This window comes from Phascolarctos cinereus, unplaced genomic scaffold (genome assembly GCF_003287225.1).
Source record: "Phascolarctos cinereus isolate Bilbo 61053 unplaced genomic scaffold, phaCin_HiC Scaffold_9;HRSCAF=440, whole genome shotgun sequence".
NCBI classification, from domain to species: Eukaryota; Metazoa; Chordata; class Mammalia; order Diprotodontia; family Phascolarctidae; genus Phascolarctos; species Phascolarctos cinereus.
The window spans coordinates 240,429,585-240,454,265 of record NW_027556402.1 but is presented as its reverse complement, the minus strand read 5'-3'; the positions used below and the strand labels follow the sequence as shown (position 1 = coordinate 240,454,265).

General features: G+C 42.6%; 1 protein-coding gene across 1 annotated transcript in view; it reads right to left on the bottom strand.

Moving 5' to 3' along the window:
- The window catches only part of TTC17 (tetratricopeptide repeat domain 17), a 115,808-nt gene that overhangs the window by 21,412 nt on the left and 69,715 nt on the right, over positions 1-24,681 (bottom strand). Inside the window, 1 exon segment of the mRNA XM_021009706.2 lies at positions 6,199-6,369. Within this exon segment, the coding sequence (XP_020865365.1) occupies positions 6,199-6,369 (171 nt within the window).

Genomic DNA, 24,681 nt, shown 5'->3' with positions numbered 1-24,681 from the left:
CGAGGGATGTCCAGGTTAAATTTGGAATATCCAATATAAGATTCTCATTGTAAGTCCCTCAGCTGCTGCATAACATGGATTCAAAAATCAATTCCTTCCTTTTCCTCCTGGTTTATTTAAGCGACTGATCATGACTGCTAAAAGGTAATTAACGCTGCCACGCATCCACCCCTAATCTTTGAGGATGACATCATGAAAAGAAAATAGCACAGTGTCTCAAACTGCATTTTGATGCCACTGTCAGGGCAAGAAATTCAGGCCTGGAACAAAGACTGATGGTTTTGACTCCTGGATGACAGAACCAGGACACAAGATGATCTCAACAGGCCCCAAACTAGGGATCAAATCTAATATGGGAAATTTAATCAATCGACAAACATTTGTTAAGTGCCTATGTGCCAGAGGCTGCAATAAGCACTGAAAAAAGGTAAAGCGCTGTTCCTGGGTTAAAAAAAATCAGCGTTTACTGACTGATCGGTTGACAGCTCTACCTCATTCTGCCACGGTCAGACCCCATCAGGTACCTTGGGGTCAGTTCTTGGCATCACGTTTTAGGAAAGACACAGATAAATTGGAATGGGCACAGAGGAGAGCCAATAGGAGAGCAAAGGGCCTTGAGCCTATATAATACAAGGGCTAGCTGAAGGAACTGAGGACATTTAGATTGGAGAAAAGGTAATTTAGTTAGAAGAGAGGGCATGGGGTAGCTAGATAGGATAGAGCACTGGCCCTGGAGTCAGGAGGACCTGAGTTCGAATTCAGCCTCAGACACTTACTAGCTGTGTGACCATGGGCAAGTCACTTAACCCAGACTGCTTCCTGCCCCCCAAAAAGAGAGGGGACAGATGTCTTCAATAACTGAAGGGCTGTTATATGAGGGAGGGACTAGGCTTACTCTGTCCCCAGAGGGTGGGTCTAGACCAATGGAAAGTTCCAGAGGGGTGGATTTGGGTTCAAAAATGGAGTGTTTCTGAGAAGGTCAATGAGCTTCCTGTTAGGGAAGGTCTTGTAAATGGAAGCCAAATGACCACTTGTCAGGGAGGCTCTAAGCAAAGGCCGTGTTCCAGGTAGGAGCTGAATGACATGACCATTCCAGAGCACTGAGGTTCTGATTCTGTGAAATCAATGGGAATTAAAAAGTATGGACAGCTTGCTTAGCACAATCCTAGACAGAAGATAAAAAGGAAGGAGGGAACAGGTATTCAATTAAACAAACCTTTCCTAGAGGCAGCTGGTGGTGCAGTAGATAGAGCTGCTGGGCTTGGGGTCTGGAAGAGGTGGGTTTAAATCCTGTCTCAGACATTTCTTAGCTGTGTGACTCTGGGCAAGTCACTTAACCTTTCTGCCTCAGTTTCCCTATCTGTAAAAGAAAGATAAAAATAGCACCTACCTTCCAGGATTGTTGTGAGGATGAAATGAGGTGTTCATAAAGCACCTTGCAAACTTTGGAAGCCTACAAAAATGCCAGCTAGTGTTACCATTACCTGCAACTCTTAGAGGCCAGCTTTAATATGATAAAGAAACAGGTACATGTCACAGGATATAAAGCATGGGTTGGCAAAATACTAGCCTTGGGTCTGTTTTTTTAAGGCCCTGAGCTGTTACAGTTTTTAGTATGATAAAACTTAATTTAAAAATGTAAAAACTATTCTTGGCTCTGGTTGGGCTATATAAAACCAGGTCAAAGCTGCTGTAGTTTGCTGACCCCTGGCATAGACAAAAATTCCATTTGAATTAAGAATGAACTCTAATGATAATGAAAATATTAATATTATTAATAATAATAATGGAGAGATGGAGAGTAAGGTTGGTCAGAGAAGGTTCTTCTGAGGGAGTAAGTGGTAGCCTGGCTTTTGAAAGAAGAGCAGAAGATGGAGAGGTAGAGGAGAGGAGGAGGGTATTTCACGTGGGCATCTGCTCCAGTGCCAGGGGCACAATAGAGGAAAAGTGAGAATTTTGTGGAGGTGGATTTGTCTGTGGGGTTCAGAAGGGATTGGCTGAGAAACCAGGTAGGGGGTGGATGTGTTAACTGTCTACATGCATATGTGCATGTGTGTGTATACATACCTGTACAAATATGCACTTATGTAACATACACACATGTTAAAAATCCAGATTCTAAGATCCTTGTGGGGAGGACGTGGGGGTCTTCTATTTTTTAATTCCCTCCCCTTCCCCACTGCCCCACCCCAAGTGCCTAGTACAAGATGCTGGCATATAATATGATAAGCGTTGACTCATAGGGAGGGGGAGAGATGGCAGGGCACTTTAGAAATATGAAATGACAATCTATCTGCACTTTACAATAATCATACTATGTGCTTATTAATCGCTTTTATGATTACAAAGTACTTTCTCCACACTCACACTGACTGAGGAAGCCAGCATAAGTATTATTATCTCTGACAGAGAAGGAACATGATATAGTAGACAGACAGATTGCCTGGAGGCACAGCCCGGAAGACCTGGGTTCAAGCCCTGCCTTTGAGACATCCTAGCTGCGGATCCTTGGGCAAATCTCTTAATTTCTCAGTGCTTTAGGCAACTGGAAAGCGCCAACCTGCATTGGCAGAGGGAGTTACTTCATCCAGACATTCACTGGGCTGATGCTTCTCAAAGTGTGGTCTGTGGACCCCTGCACATCCCTAAGATCCTTTAGGGGGTCCTCAAGGTCAAAACTATTTTAATAATGATACTGCTAGTATCTGCTTATGAAAATATTCTCATTTCCAACTGCATATCTGTGTGAGGCTGGATTTTCTTCATATACCTCAGCCAAAACAATATATTGTAATGGATTGAATGCAAAAGTAGATATGAGAATCCAGCTGTCTTCTATAAAGCCAGACATTAAAGAGATCTGAAAAACGATACCACTCTCACTAATTTTTTTTGGAAAATAGTTATTTTTTCATGAAAAAATATTATATATGTTAACACCCAGTGGTTTTATTATTTTTAAATGAATTAAAGCATATTTTAAAAATTTATCAGTTTTAATTTCTATTATGCTAAATGTAGGCAGATATAGCCTGCATAGACAAAGTTCTTTGTGGGGGGGAGGAACTTCAATAATTTTTAAGAGCATAAAGGGGTCCTGAGTCCAAAAAATGTGAGAGCCATTGATATAGCTCAATGAAATGCCAGATGCAATCCTAACCTCCATCCCTTGGTAGTTGAAGGAGGCTGTATCATATCACCACTAGGTGGTGTAAAGGACATCACTAATGGAGAAGTGGCTTGGAAAAGGAGGCTGTCTGGTGGGTATGGAAGTCGAAGGACAACAGTGGACATCCTTGTGTTGTAATGATAGCCATAGTAAAAAAACATTGGAAGGCCTTTGGCTCACTGGGGAGAACCTCTCTGTGAAGAGTTTACACAGACAAGAATCACACAGGATGAGAAAGAGTAGGCTTGTGTGTTGGCATGGAGGGATCCATGAGCCATGAATTACCAGTAGAGACACTGCCCATGTCCACCTCATAAATCCATCACAGTATCCAAATTTTAGAAATGAAGAGAAAGATAAAAAAAAATCAGAAAGATTAAAGGTCTTGCCTAAGGTCACACAGCAAACAAATACCAATGCTGAGAATCAAACCCAGGACTTTTGCCTCCAGGTTCAGTGTTCTTTCAATTAAACCACATTCTGTAAAATAAACATGCATTTATTAAGCACCTACCGTGTGCCAGATACAATGTTAAGCATTTTATAATCATTATGAGGTAGGTGCTATTATTATCTCCATTTTACAGTTGAGAAAGCTGAGGCAGAGAGAGGTTATAAGTGATTTGCCCAGAGTCACACAGCTAATACATGTCTGGGGCAAGATTTGAATTCAAGTAGTTCTGCTTCAGTGTTCTATCCACCTGAAAAGTCAGGCACAAACAAAATTTTCATTAGGCTGCATCATATTTTTAGAGTACCAAGGAAGTTTTGAATTCTTTTTTAAAGTGAAGAATTATTTCCCACAGGGAATAAATCATGCCCTAATTCATCTGGTTTGAGAAGTCAGGTTTTCATACAGGAAGTCTTCTTAAAGTGAGGCATACCTCTTGCAGTGAAATCAGCACAAGCCTCTGGTTTAAGTAGGTGCTTTATAAATGGAAGATTCTCTGGAAAGGGTCACAGACCCTCCAAAAGAAGGCTGCTGGAGCTAAAGGGCAGGCAGGAAGAGCTACAGATGTGGGCACTGATGAATGCTTAACGAGGAAATTTAAGCACCGTATGCAAATTTCAGACTATAGATCAAAAAGGGGTGTGTGTGTGTGTGTGTGTGTGTGTGTGTGTGTGTGTGTGTGTGTGAGAGAGAGAGAGAGAGAGAGAGAGAGAGAGAGAGAGAGAGAGAGAGAGAGAGAGAAAGAGAGAGAGAGCATGAGAGTGAGGGGGGGAGTGTGGGGAAAGCTGGAAACAAATTTGTCATATGGCCAAAAGCAAAATCGACTGGCAGCCTAGTTGTTTTTTTTTTTAAGAATTTCATCTTTGCCAATGGATGCACCTTCATTTTTGCACCTGTCTGTATCACTGACCCCTCGAGTTTTGTGCTCCCTTCAAACTGGTCCTGTTGTGCAGGCCTCTGCCCCATGCCTGGAAGGCTCCCCCTCTCACCTCGGCCGTTCAGAACCCTTAGCTCTCCTTTTGGCCAAGACTCAGCACAAGAGCTGCTTTCTTCAGGAGGCCTTCCCTGATTGCCACGGTTGTTGGGGATTGAAGTCTGCCCGCCTCCTCCTCCTCCCCCTGACATTACTTGGTCTTTTGTTTATGGGATCATATTTTAGATTTTGAGGTACAAGGAGACTTGGAGATCTTTGAGTCCATCCCCCCTCAATATAGAGACAGAGGAAACTGAAGCCCAGAAAGGTAGTGGTCTGCCCAAGATCATTATAGGAAGAGGTTTCAGGGGGGCAAAAAAAAGAAAGAACAAAAAAAGGGAAGAGGCTTCAGAGCTGGGGTTCAAACCTATCCGTGTCTGTGTTGTGTCCCCTGCAGAAGGATGGAAGCCTCTCCAAAGTTGAGATGGCTTTGATTTTGGTCTCTGTGTCTCCAATTCAAACACAATGTCAGGCCGGTACTGGAGGCTTAATAAAAGCTTGTTGAATTGAATTGCTGAGTTCACCTAACTTTTTATGTGACCTCAGGTAAGAGAAGAAGCAATCAAGAAGAGAACTGGTGACTTAGAAAGACAAACAGGCATTTTTTGTTCTCTTAGAAGCTGCAAGCAGACAGTTGGAATTCATGTACTTGGAGTTAAAGCTTATTGTATCAGAAAGCCTAGAAAGGCTTTTGATGCTAAGCAGCTCTTAAGCCCTCAAACACCAGAACCACAGCTCACGAACATGCTTCATAAAAGTTGGAAAGGCAGAGGGACAGGGGTTGGGGGGGAAGGTGTTTGTGAAGAGAGGAAGTAAGAGCTAGGATTAGCTTACCATTCATAACAATTAAAGATTAGTGAGAAAAGTGCCTAATGACACCTAGATACTTGTATTTAGGAAATTGCTTCATAATCTTCTTTAACTTATTATTCTGAAGCGCTTAAAGCATAGCTGCTTTTATTAAGTTTTATTTTTTACTAGCAAGAGCATAAGGGGCAGAAATGCATGTTATTCTATTTGCCTCTTTTAATCACACATAGGTAAAGTCTAGCTGTTAAGCCACTGGGCTGCAAACAAGGCACCACCATCCACTGGATGGCAACTTACCCTCATTGCCGGCCCACTACCTAGGAGGAAACAGACAGCTTTGTGAGTGCTCAAGTTGCAACTCAACTGATCAAGTGATGGCAAAGATCCCAGCTGAGCCTGGACACCTGGTCCTAGTGGGGGACCTTGGGAAGAGCCCCAGCCTGTTTGGGAACCACACCACTTGGTCTATTCAGGTCAAAGCCATTCGTTTCATGACTTCACTCTCCAGATGAGGCATCTTCAATGAGCCATGATAAAAAAAGATCTTTTAAAACCTGGTTCAGGAGGAATGTATTCTGAAGCATAGGGCAGTCCAACAAGAGAGACAGTGGGAAGCAAAGATTAGAAGTAGGAGGAAGAGTATTTTTATATGTAGCTTGCTTTCTGTCTTGTCTTCAGCGGCCCCCTCCTGATTCGCACTGCAAGGTGAGAGACTTCCATTGAGAAACCAGGACTCAGAGCTTGGGAACTGACTTTTTCCTACAAGCCCTGTTTGAAATGTGAAGTTCAACTTACTTTGAAGTCTAAGGGGATCTGAGTCTCTCCCTGAATTCTCAATGGAGATCCTGGGGTCTTCCTCTCTTCCTTTCCCGGAAGGGTCATCTTCAGTAGCTCCTAGGGCCTCGGGATTGTCAAAATATTTCTCTCTGCCATGGAGGCTTTCCTGGTTACTTTCATGACAATGACCTCGAGGACAAGAGACAGACACATTAGAAATGACCCTGTGGAGGTGGGCCAAAGAGAATGCTGCCAAACACCATGAGGCAGGACCATCGAAAGGACAATGTCCCATCTTTCATCTATGAGCAAACATAAACACGTTAAGCGGATGGAGATCCAGACCAGATTTTAGTATGGCCCAAGTTTCTGCAAAGTTGTTTTGAACAGTTGTCAGATGGTTGTGTGAAATCAAGGATTCGTGGAAAATCTTCTTCCACAAAATTTTGAGCCCCCAGATCTAATTTTTTCTTCTATTTATAGTGAAATTCTAGATTTTCTTAAAGCTGAAAGGTTTTAATAAATTATTTTCCCCCACTATATATCTTTCTCTATTACAGATGAAAACTCCAAAAATTAGCATTGAAGCTACAGAAAGTATGATGGATTACGACAGATAAAGAGACTATTCTGTCCTAGAATGAAGTATAAGCAATAGAACCCCAGGAAGCATGGAATGACGGATTTGGGGATGCGGTATGGGTTAAGTTACTGTAGAGAGGCTGAACAACTTCACATGTATAATCAATATCATATTGCTTGACTTCTCAAGGGGTGGGGAGGGAAAGAATTTGGAACTCAAATGTAAAAAAATGTTAAGAAATTTTACATGTAATTGGGAAATACTTAATGAAATAAATAAAAATATACATTTAAAAATCAATATTACTGTGAGAAATCCAGGTATGTGTACTTTTAGTAAGAAAACAGGACCTTTTAAGAATACATATGGAATAGTCAAGAGTCACATAATCTGGACAGTGAGCATTCTGCATAAAAAACAAATGTTTTAGGTATAACCCTAACACTCCACATTGACCTACTTTGCTGTTTTTTTTGTGACTCAATTTCCGTCCTCCCCCTTCCTCCCCCCCCCCCAGCCATATATTAGAAATGAAGGCTTCTTGAGGACAGGGGCTGTTTATGCCCTTCTTTGTGACACATTATTTGTGATACAGATTAAATACTTCCTTGGTAAATGCATGCTGCCTGACTTACTATTAAGGATGATGGAGAGTAAGTGTGATATGATGGATAAAGGTATATTTTGGGGTAAGGAAGATCTGGGTTCAAATCCAGACACATACTAGCCAAGGGTAGCTGGGCAAGTGTTTCACCTCTCCTTCTCCTAGACAAACTGCTGACTTTCTACATGACAGAAGAAGTGCTGATCTGCCTCAGTGGAGGGCATTTCCACATGGGGAGTTCCCTGTACTGAAAAAAGTCACAGGTTGGGACCAAAACCAAATATTGAGGCTGACTGCTAGTTCCCATGTTGGGAAGTTGGGATAGTGATGTCAAGGAGTCATATTTGAAATACTAGGGGCTGGGGCAGGTAGGTGGCATAGTGGATAGAGCACCGGCCCTGAAGTCAGGAGGACTTGAGTTCAAATCTGGCCTCACCCAAACACTTGACACTTACTAGCTGTGTGACCCTGGGCAAGTCACTAACCCTAAATGCCTAAAAAAAATATGAAATACTAGGGGCCATTTCTTTTTTTTTTAAATTTTTTTTTTTTTTGCTTTTAGGCAATTGGGGTTAAGTGACTTGTCCAGGGTCACACAGCTAGTAAGTGTCAAGTGTTTGGTCTGAGGCCGGATTTGAACTCAGGTCCTCCTGACTTCAGGGCTGGTGCTCTATCCACTGCGCCACCTAGCTGCCCCGGGGCCATTTCTTAAGATGACCAAATGGACATCATTCTGCCCTAGTCATGGTAGCCATTCACTGGTATAGCAATATGAGAAAAGGTTAAGAAAAAAATCAGAACAAATGATTCAGAGTGGCAAAGAACCGATCGGCTTCTTGTTGCCACTTTGGTATGTGTGGTTCAATGAATGAATGATCTTTCTGCCTAGTGTGAAAGGGTTCTAAAGTTGACCTGTTCAATTGCACAGGGGAGATGTGTATTTCCAACTCTGAAGTCATAGCCCAGTGAATGGGTTAGATGAGATACTCTTTGGGGTCCGTGATAGCTTCAGATCTATGATCCTTGGGATGAGAAGGACCTCAGATGCCATTTAATCCAGTCCCCATGTTTTACAAATGATGAAACTGAAGCCCAGAGAAGGGTTTTTCCTGTGGTCACAGAGGTCCTGAGTGACAGAGGTCTTGACTGAGTGACTGATTCTGCTCCAGATCTGGTGCTCTTTCCATCACACCATGCCTCCCTCTGAAGGATTTAACTGTCTTAGAAAGTTAACAGATCCAAGACCTAGGGGATTTGAATCTAATGTTATGAGAACAAGAGGTTACTGTCCAAGAAGCCTGGGGCATGCAGGGGGAAGGATATCTCCCTATAGCTTAATTCAATGGCCATGACCAAAGATGCAAAAAGAATATGGGGGGCAGCTAAATGGCGCAGTGGATAGAGCTATGGCCTTGGAGTTAGGAGGACTTGAATTCAAATCTGGCCTCAGACATTTGGCCTGTGTGACCCTGGGCAAGTCACTTAATCCTGACTGCCTCACCAAAAAGAAAAAAAAAAGAATATGGTATAAAGTCCATTCACTTTGATGGGGATTTTGTGTCAGTTGCTTAGGTTAAGTCTTCCCAGCCACATATACTGACATGACAAGATGACTAAGCAGGGTATGGGAAGATGAATCCAATAAAACCAGACCCACCAGAGACAGCATTGAGATAAGCTCCCCATTCATCTCCTCCCATTATTACACCTCAGCCACTGACCCAAGATTATACAGATGACAAAGTTCAATGGAAATAGGCTGGGAATGGGGGAGATAGGCTTCCCAGGACAGGTTTTTGTTTATTTCTTGTTGAAAATGCTTCATAGAATTCTTATAATGAAGTAGTGGCTCTGAGTGGTGATGGTGAACCTGGTTAGAACTTCCAGCAGAAACTGAGGAGCTATAGAAGAGACACTCTTTGATACTCTTCTTGTATTGTGGGTTTAGAATTTTCCCAGGTCCTTCAGCGCCTTGCTTCCTGGTGGGAGGATCTCTTGACAACATGAACCTGGGATCCGGGAATCCTTAATCTCCAGTCTCAGGCATTTAATTTTTCCAGCATTATTTAATATGTCACTACAGATCTGGGCTGGTGTTGTGTATGTGTATGTATGTATGTATGTATGTGTGTGTGTGTGTGTGTGTGTGTGTGTGTGTGTGTGTGTGTGTGTGTAGTTAACTAATGAACCCCTCTCCATCCCCCCCCCCATTTCCACATGTATCCTGGCTCACAACTAAAAAGACAAAAAGACTTTTAGGCCTTCTAGTACCAGGAACTAAGAATTACCCTTGCCGTATCTGCATCTCATGCCTTTGACTTACTCCTATTGTACTTGAAATTGGAGCCAACACTTTCTATGACTGATGTATAGAACACACTTTCCCATGTTTTGTGGGAGGTTTATAAACTAGGTTTATGGGGTGGTAGTAATGTTTTGAAACTGCTTTTCAGCTCTTGCTATGAGACCCCCATTTGGGGTCTCGACCCACAGTTTAAGAAGTGCTGAAGGGGTAGCGAGTGAAAAAAAAAGTTTAAGAAGCCCTGTCCTAGAGGAGGTATCACTGTCATCATCATTATTGCTGTCAACATCACCTTCCAAATACCTTTGAGCACCTACTACGCGCAAAGGCACAAGCTCCAGAGTTTTATGACAATCTTGGCCCTCAAAAGATTTTACAATCTGGTTGTTGAGTCAGGAGTGGTCAAGGACTGAGCGATACTGTATCTCCCGCTAGAACTAAAGCTCTTTGAAAGCAAAAACGACTTTTCATTTTTGGTTCTGTATCCCTGAACCTAGAACATAGTAGCTGAAGAGCAAGAAATGAATGGTCATTTTATGAAGTGTCTACTAGTACCAGGTACTGTGCTAATGAAGACAAAATTGAAACAGTTTTTGCTTTCAAGGAATTCACATTCTATGGGAGGGAGACAAATAAGCATATACTTACACATATACAAGAAAGTACTAAATAAATACAAAGTAATTTGAAAGACTGAATTAAGGATACAAGGTGGCATACAAGTGAGAGTCAGCACAGTGTAGTGGCTAGAGGTGGCTGCGTAGGCTAGAAGACCTGGCTCTAAGTCCTTCCTCCGACAAAGACTAGCTGTGAAACCAGGGGCAAAGCATTTCCTCTCCTAGTGCCCTAGACAGCTCTCTAATAATAGCTAGCAATTATCTACTGCTTTAAAGTTTGCAAGGCGCTTTATAAATATTAACTCATTTAATCCTTGCAACAATCCTGGGAGGTAGGTGCTATGATTATCCCTATTTTATAGATGATGAAACTGAGGCAGAGGTTAAGTGACTTGTCCAGGGTCATACAGCTAGTGTCTGATGGTAGATTTGACCTCAGCTCTACTGCTCTATCCACTGTACCAGCTAACTGCCTCTAAGAATTTACGTTTTGCAAATGTCGTTGATTTATGTCAGTGGAAGAGGTTTCCACAACTGGAGTTTACCCATGGTTCATGTCGGTATGAAGAATAAAATATATGATACGTGCTCATTTGCAAAGTGCTTAGCACGGTATTTGGCAAATAATAGGTGCTTAACAAATGCTTATTTCTCCCCCCCCCCCACACTCCTTTCCCTAATGGTTACAGTCTACCTCAAATGCTACAGAAGTTTACAAAACTATAGGTCCACAATAACTACTAAGTCTGGAAGAGGAAAAGGAGATTAGAAGGACTGTCTACCTCTAAATCTATGACCTGATGACATCACTCTAGGCTGTGGAAAGTTTCACATGAAGCTAGGTTTGGAGGGCTGAAGAGGAGGAGGAGGTAGATTAGTGAAAAAGAGGAAATTCTAGGCAGAATGGTGGGAACACTTAGGGTGTGTTCGACAGATGAGGTGATAAGCTTAAGACCAAGGATGTGTGCAGGGGAATGCTGCCTATTGATGGTAATATCTCGTGTGCAGATTCTCCTGGCCCAGTCATTGACATGCTCCCACTATGTCCCCCAATGTCTGGTGTGAGAGGGTGAGTACTTAAGAGCATGTGACCATAAGCAATTGACTTAACCTTTGAGCATCAGTTTTCTCATCTGTAAATTGAGGTATAAGAATATTTGTACCACCTGCCAATAGGGAAAGTAGTGAGAAAAGCAATTCATAGACAGCGAAGTACTATTTTACTATTATTAAACATCTGAGAGGCAGTGTGGATTAGTGGATAGAACTGGACTTAGAGCCACATCTGATATCTATTGGCTCTGCCACCTTGAGCAACTCTCAAAGACTAAGTTGTAGCCAGAAGGTATCAACCAGAATTGGTGGAGGGAGCTTTTTCATCTAGGAGTTCCATGGCCCAATGAAATCACAGGTTTAGTACCTCTCCATTATTAAGGGCATACTTTGTGCCAGGCACTGAGTTAAGCCCTAGGGATACCAAAAGAATATTAACAAGAGACAGTTCTTGTAAGCTAAAGGAGCTCACATTCTAATAACACATATAGAAAGATGGTGATCAGGGAAGTGGGTTCGGGGGGAGGTGGGTGAGTTAAAGCCTAGGTGGTTAGACTATGAAGCTAAAGTACACTCCAGTGTCTAGGGTCAGCCAGTAGATACCATGGGCTAAGTGAGTTAGTGTGTGTATGTATACGTCTATGTCCATACACACACACACATGTATATGCATATGCACGTGTGTGTGTGTGTGCGCATGGATACACACCAATAAACAGAATTGGGTTCTAGGGTAGCACATCCAAAGATGAGTGGATTAATGTCCCCTGGAATTTGGGGGTTTTATTCTAGAATACCTAGCTATGGAGGGCCAGGTTTCAAGTCTAGCCTGGAAGAGCTAGTCGGCATTCTATCTGACCTTTATGCACCTTCTGAAACTGTTAACCAGCCCCTGCTCCTGGCTGTTCTCTCCACCCTTGGGTTCCATGACAATGATCTCTCTTGGTTCTCCCATCTGTGGTTTCTCAGTTTCCTTTTTCTGACCAAGTAGTATCCTTCACAGCTATCCCTGGGCCCTACTTTCTTCTTTCTCTAGTGCTCTCACTTGGTGATCTTGACAAACTCCTTGGGGTTCAATCATCCCTTCTATGAAGATGTCTTCCAAATCTATACATTTAGTCCATATCTTTCTCCAGAACTTTCATTTTATGTTACCAAACAACTTGCTGGACATCTCCACTTGGGTGTCCAACAATCATCCTGAACTCACCATAGTATCCCCCCTCCCCAAACTCCTCCCTTCTCCAGACTTCCCTACTTCTGTCGAGGGTGCTGTCCTTCTTCTAGTCACCCATGCTTAGAACTTCAGAGCCATCCTTGATTCTCCTCGACCCTTCCTTCCTCTTCTGTGTTCCATTACTTGTCGCTTGTCAACTGGACCTCACCAAATCACTTGCATTCCTCTCCTTTCCAATCACATAAACGACCATCCTAGCTCAGGCCTTCGTCATCTTTAACCATGACTATCAAAATAGCCTCTTCATTGGTGTGCTGCTTCCACTCTCTTATCTCTCCAGCCATCCTCCTCATAGCTAACGAATGAATATGCCTAGAACACAGATGTGACCACATCACCCTCAACCTCAAAAATCTGCGTTGGCTCCCTATTGCCTCTGGAATAAAATTATACAAACTCCTCAACATGCTGTTGAAAGCCCTCCATGATTAAGCTTCCATTTGGCTTTCCAGATTTATTTCATACTACATCCCTGCACACTCTTATATTCCAGCCAATTGGTCTAGTAAGCTGCTCCCTATTCCCTGAATTCAACATTCCATCTCTGTGCCCTTCACACCTCCATGCCCTCTTCACCTTTGCCTCTAAGAATCTCTAGCTTCCTTTATGGCTCAGCTCAGGTTAAATCTCCTAGAAGAAGCCTATCCACTATCCTCAAATTATCTTGTGTGAATGTACATCTCTCTAACAGAGGGTAAGGTTCTTGAAGACAGGGTGTGTTTCACTTCTTTGTATTTCCAGCAGCTAGCACAGTGCTTTGTCTATACATCATATGTTGAATACCTGTGGTTTCCTGGGGGTGGGAACTCCCTGCTTATGCCACAGTCTTAGAGAATTCCTGAGGCTCTGAGTTGATTGCCCATGTCACATGCCTAATAAGCTTCAGAGCTGGTAAGTGAACCCAGGTCTTCCTTAATCCCCACCCAAAACTCTTATCCATTACAAACCCCTGACTGGCATGCATACAGCAGGTGATCAATGTTTGTGAAACTGAATTATAGGAGGAACTGATCAGATACGCATTTAAAAAATTACTTGCATTTCTGAATAGAGAATTGAATTAGGAGTAAATAGTCTCAGCTCTGCCACTGACATCTTTGCAAGACCTTCGGTAAGTTACTTAACACCTTTCTGGACAGCATGTTTGTCATCCATAAAATGGGGAGGTGGTGGTAGGCTAAAAGAGCCTTGAGCTTTCTTCCAGCCCTGAATCTAAGAGCCCACAAATTCCTCAGGAAGAATTTTATACTCCTCAAAGACAGCTCTTAATCAGGAGAAAATAAAATGAGGCTATTAAAAACGGAGAGAAAATAATAACAAGAATAATGATAATGAAAGGCATTGCGCCCTGAGGGAGTCTTAGCTATCTTCTAGCTCCAAGAATTTTCTCATGAAACTCTTACACTCTGACATGGGTTCAATGAGACCAAAGAGCCCCAGCCCCAGAGGCAAATCACCAACTTTCAGCATGAGCCCTTGGTGAAAGTCTTGCTGCTTCTAATGGTTGACTCTTTCTACCAGCCTTTGCTTCACATCTCTTCCTTGCCCTCCCCTTCTCTCCTCACAATGAAAATTTAATTGGTTTCATCTTTTAAAATCTCTGCAGTATGTGCAGCACTTCATGGGTAATTTATAAGCTATGATGCGCATAGGACCCCAAAGCTAAAATTAGCTGTCCTGCCTGACATCAGACCCAGGAGCTTTTTGATGCAGACCTGCTGCATTCTAAGAATGCTGCCCTTCAGTGGAGGTGGCCTTCCCCCTCCACCCCAACCCAGCCCTCCCTGCACCTGCCAGAAGGTGGGTAGAACAATTGGCTGGAATGGAATATGGAGGTAAAGGGTGGGGCACAAGCAGGCAAGGAGGCTGGCCACCCAATTCAACTTTAAAATAAATCATTGTAGAGAGCTAAGAAACAGGCAGTCCTATAATGGGAAAAAAAACCAACTCAATAACCTTTAAAGGGGAAAAATTTACATGCCCTTAAGATCAGAACAGTTAATATTAACTTTCTTGCACTGACAGCTAAAAAGAGCCTGGGAAAGAGGTCTGGTGTGCTTTGGATAAGCAGAGTGCTAAATATAGAAAGCCAAATTACCTAATTCTTTAATTACTCCTTCTCCTTCATTGTCTGGTGGAGAGATGAAGCAGTGAAGAGGGCACCCAAGTTCCAGGCACTTGTGGTCTCCAGTCAGCCCTGGCCTTGAGGTCAGAAATAAAGGTGCCACTCTGGGTGACCAGACAAGCTCCCCAGGGATAGGGATATGAGGCAAGGGAAGGGAGAAGAACTGGCCAGGACACTTGGAAAGCTAACCAGTCATCTTAGAGGCAGGTGACTTGTCATTCGCAAGCTCAACTGTGAGGGAAATCTCCAGTTTGGGCTCCCCTTCTGCCCAGGACTTCTGGAATAACTACATTGTCCTAATGAAATGCCTTAGGGAAAAAAAATCATACTCAAACAATTGATACTCTAACGCCGTTAGGCTGCAAATAGAAATGCTTGATTACGTATCTTGCACCCTATCTGGTAGTTTAGTTTTCCTTGGGAGTAAGATGATACATTGCAACATCAGTGCTTTGTCTCCAAATTATGCACTTTGAACTCTGGTTCTGCCATTATCTTGCTGTGTGTTCATGGGGACATCACTTAAGTGCCTCTTCCATAAATCAGGCATCCCACCAAACAGGCTTTGGGAAGTTAAAATAATATTTTGGATCCCAGATGTTGAGCTGGAAGATCAACCTCAAGGATCATACAGTCCAATTCTCTCATTTTTTTTTATAGACAGGGAAACTAAGGCCCAGAAGTTAGGTGACGTATCCAAGGTCAGGCAACTACCAAGTAGACTGGGCTTGAGCTCCAGTCCCTGGATTTGAATCCAGGGCTTTTTTCTAAATCACCATGCTGCCTCAAAGACACAACATATCCCGTGGCTGAAGAGGCAGTGTGGCTCAGTGGGAAGAAAACTAGCTCTCAGTCAGTAGAATGGGGCTCCAAGTCCTCCTATGTGTGACTTTGGGTAAGTGCGAGCTTCCCTGGGTTTGTTTCCTTATCTGTAAAATAAAGGGCTTGGACTTATGAGGACCCTTCCTTAAGCTCTGGATCTACGAAGCTCATCACTAAACAGGAATTTTTCACATTACTGTGCATCACTGTTTGTAAGATAACCTCAGAAAAGTTCATGCTGGTAGGACCGTTAGGGAAACATCCTCTCAAGCCAAGTCTGTGCATAGACGTGGGGAAGGATATCTTCCATAGCCCTGATCCAAGTGTGTTAAATTTGTGAAAGAGACTGGCTTTCTTCTGAAGCTTTTTGGTAGAGGAAAGGATTCCATCAGTTGGATCACAGAATACGGGAGTTGGAAGGTGGACCATCTAGTCCCATTTACCCATTTTGGAGAGGCAGACACCAAAAGCCACAGAGTGAATGTGACGTGGTCCACGGTTATGCAGCTCTTAAGTGCCAGAGCCAGGATTCAGGTCCAGGTCTTCGGAGACTTTTACTTCCAAGTCCTGTGTTCTTTCCAGCACATTATGCTTGGTGCTTTGGAATTCTTTGGGGCTGATGTAGTTAGGAAAAGGTCACGTTAAGACTGAGATGCCTTAAAAAGGTCACATTCAAACTGAGAGGCCTTAATTTTTCAATAAAAAAAGTCTGAGGACCCAATTATTAGTATGGTACAGTGGAAACATCACTGACTCCAGTATCAGGGGAGCTGGGGTTAAATCCTAACACTGACACATACTACCTGTGTTACTTTGGCCAAGTCACTTAGACCTCCATGGACCTGAGTTTCTTCATTTATAAGGGGCCAGACTAGATACTCTCTAATATGATTAATGAATCACATATCTATCCTCTTGCTGTGTCTTCTTGGTAAATTGAGAACCATTAAAAAATAGCCACTTTACCATACCATCTATAGCTCACTCAACACCACTAAGGTGGTCAGTGGGTTGAATGGGACACATGACCAACTTTTTTTTCCTCAACATAGGGACCACGTCCAGATAGCAACCCAGCAACACATTCTTCTCCCCCACACCCACCCAGCATAGTGGTCAGCTGATGTGCCAGAAGAAGGGAGATGGTTTTTCTAGTCTCCTATAGCATTTATTGGTGTATAGGTGGTAATAAGTTCGTCTCTATGCTTCTGTGGGGGGAGGGAGAAACAATTCATGGGATTATGAGGCAGGATCTTAGAGATCACTCAGCTCAACCTCTTCATCTTCAAGATGATGAAATGGGCCTTAAGGAGATTAAATGACTGGCCTGAGGTTACTCAGTAGGTAATAGTACTAAAAGCTGGGACTAAAGTTTTGATTCCAAATCTAGTGTTCTTCCCCTACACTAATTGGCATCAAATGGCACCAAAACAACTTGACATTTCAGAAAGTTGGTTATGCTGGAAATTAGCCTTGTGATATGCTTTCCGGCTACTCCTGGACTTCTCCAGGATTCCTTTTTGGGGGGCTGGGGAGAAGGAAAAGAGGATGACAATGACCAAATGGATCAAACTGGGCAGGGGACATCCACTGGTCTTCAAGAAGAACATATGCTTCTCAAGAGTCAGGACTCATTGGTTTGTTTGTTTGTTTTTTGGTCTTTGTGCCTGGCATGTAGCAGGTACTTAGATGCTTTTTCATTCATTCACTTACCAATGGCAACAAACAGAATACCTGGTGAGGTACTATATGTCTATACTATCTCTCTGCCACTCTGGATGGCAAATGTGATCCTTCCTGCAATTATAGATGGTTCATCTCATCCACCTTATCCCAGAGTAAGGTCCCAAGACAGAATGAGTTAAATTCTTTTGCCATGAAAATTGGGGCTTGAAGATAGGTTTGACAGTGTTGAAGGCAAGATGCCAAGAACTCTGGATTTATAGGGGGAAGGTCTGGGTATGAATCCTAGGTCTGTTACTTGCTACCTTTGAGACTTGTCTCTAGGCTTCAGTCTCACCTGCAAAATGGCAGGGTTGGACTATAAGATAATTAAGGCCCTTTCAAGCCCAAATCTAAAACCTAGTTTAAAGGTGGTCCCCCTGACAAGGTAAAATTATAAAGGGGTCAGCTTCTTATATCCCTGACTTTGGAGGCTCATATTCAGTCCTACAGCCTCCTTTCAATTACCTCTTAGAGAAGATGTCTTAGAGTAGGTGTTCTGGTACATTCAATTAAATACAAAGCTCGGTGGGGAAAAATACTGATAGTCTTCCTCCATACATAGTCATGTGTGCCTTTTTATAGTATTTCCCCCTCCCTCCTACCTCCCCTTAATTGCACTGTACTCAGATCATGCAGTTCTAAAATCAATCCTTTTTCTAAACAAGAAGGTAACCTAGTAACACTTGATGTTAACATTCTTTCTCTGTTTTTATTATCTGAAACTTTATAGCAGTGCTCCATTGCATACACCCTACCAGTAAAGGTGTCAAGTATCCACAAGCTTTTCAGCTTGGATTTTAGAATAAATCACAGACTCTCTCTGTCTGTCTCTCCCCTCCTCCCCTCCCCCCTCATATGTCTCCCTCTCCCCTTTCTTCTCCCTCCCACTCAATGCTCACAATTGTTCCAGGTTTCTTTAGAGAACTTACATTAAAAAGCTACTGGGGAACTTCGGCTATGATAAGCAAGTGTGGTTTTTTTTGATCCACCGGGTTAGCAAGTACCCAATTCCATGAAAGCTTCCTCTGGAGCAATTCAATACTACAAAAGGAGACTATTGCAGAAGGTGAGGAGGTAGAGTTCCCAAGGATGAAAGAAATCTAAGTGGGGATCAGCCACATGACAACATCGAGCTCTGTTCAGTAGCTTCCTATATTACTGCAGCACTGGAGCCCAGCGGCCTACAACTGGTTAAACAGTAAACACTACAAGTGCAATCCTGGATCAGCTGCCAGCTCACTGGGTGACTTTGGGCAGGCCAATCTCCCTCTCTGCGCTTGGTATCTTTATCTGTAGTATTAAACTACAGACCTAACACAGAGGATTCTTGGAGAACATACCACTCATGAGATCACGGGTGATAATAAGAACTGCTAATTTATATAGTGCTTAAAATCTGCCAAAGCCTCTGGGGAGGGATATCTTTAGAAATGAAGATGATATAAAAATGAGATCAATAAAAATTTCTTTTTAAGTTTGCAAGTTGCTTTACATATATGATCCCCACAAAACCCCTGAAAGGTAAGTACTCTGGGTTTTGTCTTCCATCCCCATTTCCCAATAACAGGCTGTGAGGTTAGGGTACTTGCCCAGGATCACACAGCCAGTATGTATCTGAGGTGGGGTTTGGACCCAGCTCTCCCGGCCTCTCAGCCCTAAACTCTAGCCACTAGCTTATCTTACCTCTCTACTACATGACAACAAACAGAACTACTGGCTTTTGGATGAAATCTCTACTGGTGAAGATCGCTAAGGTCCTCAAGTTCAGTGAAAAGGACAGCTTCTTTTGGTCTTGTGTTGGTCCAACAATTATTGCCATAGAACCTCTGTGGGAGGCTTTTAAGTAGTGGTTGTGTACTGGCTGACCTTAAAAGCATCATGTTGGGGAGAAAATAGACCATGATCAGGATTCAGCACTTGGCTCTCACACTCTTAGTGGTGTAAATGAGTCAAGAGAGAGGCTTAAACTTCCATGGTCTAAAATCTGCATTGGATTTTCTGCCTCTTGCTATATCTTCTGTGCAATATCATCCTTTTGCTCACATTTCTCTGGCGTGGTAATGCCTATGAAACACATACCCCATAACAACCAAGAAGCCTGTGGTACAAGTACCATTATTTGCATTTTACAGATGATGAAATTGAAGCTCAGAGATACTAAACAGGAGAACCAGAACTGGAACCCAGCCCGTCTGACTCAAAATACAGTTCTCTTTCCCTTTCCACACAAGATATGAAGGGCCCACTGTGCCTGGCCATCATCCACCCTCCTCCCCATAGTTGCACTGCCTTCTGAAAAGTAGCGAGAGGCAGCAGACAGAATGCAGTACTTAAATCCAGGAAGACCTGGGTTTGAATCCTGCCTCAGACTTACACATTAGCTGCTTGGCCATAGGCAAGCTTATTACCTTCAGTTTTCTCATCTGTAAAACAGGAGTAACAGCTGTTGTGCTCACCTCACAGAACTGTTTTGAGGACCAAATGACATAATGCATGTCATGTGCTTTGCAAACCCCAATGCACTACATAAATGCCAATTATCATTGTCTTTATATTCATTGCATCTTGTCTGGAGGACAGTAGGCACTTAACGCTAGCTCAATGATTATTATTCTGTGTTATTCTTTTGCTCAATTTCTGCAATAATGGATTGAAGGTGAAACAGATGCGTAGCTAGGTCCTGTGGCAATTTAATTGACCTCTTGCTGGTTACACTGCCCTGCCTGTGACTAAAACAGAGGGACAGAGAAACAGGCCCCAGGCTGCAATCCTGGCTCGAAGGCTAGTAACTTCCGTGACCTTGGACAAGGCAACCTCCCCAGGCCTCAGATTTTTTCACCTGAAATACGAGAAGGCTGGACTAGAAGCCTCTGAGGGCACTTCCAGTTCTAAATCTAAGATGCTCTGGATAGGTCCAACTGGGAGAGGCCATGGTGGTTAAGTAGGTGGTAGGGTTAAAACCTAATGGAGAGCAGGCCAAGGAATTGCTCTGGTGATGGGAACAAAACTGCTGCCTGCTGCTGAGTCTGCATGCAGATCAGGCTATGAAATAGGCAAATTTAAAAGTTAAACAGAAGCTGAGACTTTAAAGATCTTCTTTTCTCTACAGGAACAATATGTGCTGGTAAAAATAAAGGAAACAACTTGCTATTTGCAGATAGCTGTAGAGATTTCTGAAATCAGGCTGACTTCAGCACCTAGGACAGCTCACCCAGGACAAGAACTTCAGCAAACGGTACTGCTGTCATTACCCACCAAGGTCAGTTTTCTGTGGCATGGTCAAGGGAAAAGGGCAATGGTTTGGAATGCTCATCAGAATCACTGAGAACTATGCAGGCAAAAGGATGCAAATATTTGTCAAGAAAATCTCTAAGACTAATGCTGTGGGGGTTGACAGGAGGAGTGTAGCTGCAATCCTCAAACTGAATTCTACACATTTAAACACAAGGGGATTCTTTCTTCCCTTTCTTTAGGATCACAGAACTATAAGGGATTTGGGAAGATGACTTAGTCCAGAGGTTTTTAACCTTGAATCTGTGAATTTATTAAAAAATTTTTTTTTGATGATTGCATTTCAATATAATTACTTTCCTTTATATTGTAATTCTATGCATGTAAAATTTTTTTTTCTGAGAAGAGTTCATAGGCTTTACTGGGCCAAAATACATACAAAAGGTGAAGAACCTCTGACCAAATCCAAACTCCTCGTAGTATAGATGAAACCTCAAGTGGTAAAATGACTTGTCCAAAGTTACAAAGATGACAAATGTTAAAGGTAGGATTTGAACCCAGGAATAATGGATGATGTTGAGGTCAGAGGGTCTGGGTTTGAATAGTACCACCACCAAACAATCTTTTCTGATCTTGGAAAAGTCAGTGTTAAGCAGCCTCACTTAACCTAAACGTAGCAAGTGGCCTTGTTCTCTCTACCCTATACTTTTCTGCACTGGACTACACAGCTTGGAGTGGGGGGGGGGCGGTATCTAATATTGAGAAGTAACTAATAACCAGGTTTTTTTCCCCTTTTTTAAAAATTTTATTTTTTTTAGGCAAACAGGGTTAAATTATTTGCTCAGGGTCACATAGCTTGTAAGTGTCAAGTGGTTGGTCTGAGGCCGGATTTGAAGTCAGGTCCTCCTGACTTCAGGGCCGGTGCTCTACCCACTGCGCCACCTAGCTGCCCCTTTCCTTCCTGTTTTGCAAATGATAAATGTTTTCCATGGTAGCACAGTTTAACTAAGCAAGTTCTCCTAGTGCCTGGCATGCTAGCTGAATATTGCTTGGTCTTTATTTTGACATTTAATAGTCCTAGGCCTCAGTTTCCTCATCTGTAAAAGAAGGAGACTGGTTGGCTTTTGAGAGTCCTTTTATTTCTAAGCCTATGGTTCCAGCAATCCCATATTCACTTTTGTTCCTACTATACTACCTTCTCCACTCATACCCTTCCTGGGGTTAGCACGAGAACAGAAAAATGACAAAAGAAAGGATACTTTGGGATAAAACTCAGAGCACTCAGGGATGACTAAGTTAAATGTGAGTCATCCTACATCATGTAGTACTCTGAGCAGTATGATTTCAATATAACCCGCCAGTGGTTGGCTGCATGTTTTCCATTGACTTTGTAATGGGCAGATAATAGGTGTCCATCTGTAAGCATGCTTGAAGTCTACCTCGAGTCTATAAGGTTACCCGGAGGAGTGCAGACACATACGTGATTCACCCATTTCATCCTTCCAGTCAGAGTATTTTATGCTCTGTCATTATAAAGACCATCCAAAGAATGGCTCAGCACAATTACATAAACAGATTAAAAAAAAAAAAGGATTAGCTGCCCCCAGTTCCTATGGCTTACTTGTCCTTTTACCTTATTATGCAGAGATGGCGGCATGTTGACATTGAGGGAAGGATGTTGGAGGTGAGCATCTAGAGCTGAGGACTACCCGGTTAACTCTATGCTGACCTTCTAGGGATTACTAGGGGCACAGAGAGGGGGTCAGAGGCCATGGGCTTGTCACTCAGCTGCTGTTTTGTTCAGATACTGTGATCTCGCTAATGAGTATTTCCTCCATTGATGCAGATAAAAAGATCAACACATTTTATCCTATGTAACTTATCCTTGTCCTCTCATACTTCACCTACTATGCTTGGGGGGGGGAGGGAGCAGAAGGGAGGGTCTTTCTCTAGGTCTCTTCTTCCTGTAGTATGTGAATTTATGGATCGCTTGAGAAAGCTCATATTTAGAGCCCCAAGAATCAAATTAATGTTTATAGATGGCTTTTGTCTGGCAAGGATTTCATGTTTCATGCTCCAAGAGTGAAATTAACATTTATAGATGGTCTAAAAACTGTTGGCAGCTTCAGTCTCCTTTCCTATCACTCTGTCACCATCACTGTGGACGAGGGCACTATATTGAACTAAGGGTCTTTTTGTTTTTTTCCTTGTTTCGTGAGTTCCTGTTACTAAAGAACCCATCATCTAATGTCCAGTCAAATGTTAGAAAGCCAGAAGCATTTCTCCACACTTTGGTAGGCTGATGTTGGGACCACGTCAAAGCCTTTGCAGTACTGTAGTTTTGGGCCTACTGGAGCTTAGACTCCATTAGCATAATCTCTAAAAAGCCAGGCACCTTCACCCTACAATAAGGCATCAGAGTTGGACTTGTGGAAGTATCTGGGGAATGTGGGGTCTTTAGTCCTTTGACCTGGCTAGGCTGGTGATACAAATATTTTGGCAGGGACAATCAAGCCTGCATCAATTTGGCCCATCACCCTGGGTGTGTAAAGTGAATTCCAATAAGCTCCTATGGAGAGCTTTTCCAAATGAGGATGCAAGAATGTCTTAACTGAGTTCAAATTTAGTGACGCTCCACAGGACTTAAAGCTTGGTTCATTTTCATAGTGAACACACAAAACAAGTGCCTCTCAAAAGTCTTTTTTTCTTTTGTAGGAATGGGTAGTTTATAGCACTTAAAATCCCATGGCTCCGCCACTGATGTCCTTCCAATAAAGGATCTTTTAGAAAATAGGTGAACGGATCAATGCAAACTCCTTTTCTCCAATTAAAAAAGTGTTTTAAGGGTATGGAGCTAAGACAACCACTTTGATCACATCTATTAAGAACTACACCTAATTACCAAATCTGTGGGATTCTTTTAACAGGCAAAAAGTATGCCATAGTATGTGTGGTTTATCAACCTAGTTACATCCTCTTCTTGTGCATTTCCTCTCCTGACTTCCTTGAAGTCACCAAGATTGGGCTTCACTAAGAGTTCCCTGGAAGCATGTGGTTCAGGTACCATCTTTAATCATGCTCCTATGTTCTCCAACATCATCACACATACTCCAACTCTCGCCAATTGTGGTTTTTAGACAGAAGAGAGAAAGGGTGAAAGAGAATTGGTCAACCCCTGTATTCCCAATATACTCTCTTTCCTTGGCTCTTGGCAGAGACAGGGTTTCGGTGCTGCAAGAGAAGGCTTGCTCAGCACTGGCTGCCTGATCTGATGCCCTCCTCTCTGATTCTCTTTCCTTAAATGCGATTGGCTCATTATTTTTTCATGTTCGTGACTCTGGCTTTTCGTGACCTGCTGGTGCCAGATAAGCAGGGACTGGCAGTTAATGAAATTTAAACAGCTTTGAAGAAAACCATTAAAGGGACAATTTGGACGGCAAAATTCAGGATTGGTTCTAAAAAGCACTTAATGAGAAGATGAGACAAAGACTGTATGGAGTTAACATATTTGTAGCCCCTTTGAAAGGGATCTTGAGTTTTTCCTGTAGTGCCATGAGCACAAATGAACTGGCACAAGAGGCTAGAGAAAGGAATTAGGCTGAATTTTTTTGGTTCAAAGCTAAAAGCAGGATATGAAAGAAAATGATGGTAGCAACTATGAACAATGGGGAAAAACCCTTGGCAAAGTGTGTACATACATACCTACAACAAACACAGTCTCCTTCCAAATGTCATTAAGCCAGCTGGACAGAATTTTTGGATGAATATCTGTCTTTCAATTAGGCTCAACTGCTGCTGGTACATTAAGTAATGGAAATAAATATGGATGAATCAATGCTACGCATTTATCGAATGGACTTCAAAGCTAGTGTTTTGATGAACTTATTAAAAACCATTCATTTCAACTGGGTTCTCAAGGTACACAGTTGCTTTTTTGTATTAAAAAAAAATTAATTAAAAAAAATGCCAAACATTTCTACTTGTGTAGGATAAAGGTAGATTTTTAAGGTCCTAAAAGCACTGTGCCATCCCACTAAAAATGCTCTTTTCCTCATCTGGAAGAATGTCTATGGAACCTGTAAGAGTTACCAAGGCCAACTTCTTGCTCCCTTCAGGCAACATGCCATCTCTGTACAAACCTGCAACGCATCCTCCCCTTCACAGAACCCCTAGTGTTCTTCAAAACTTAGCTCCAGCATCAC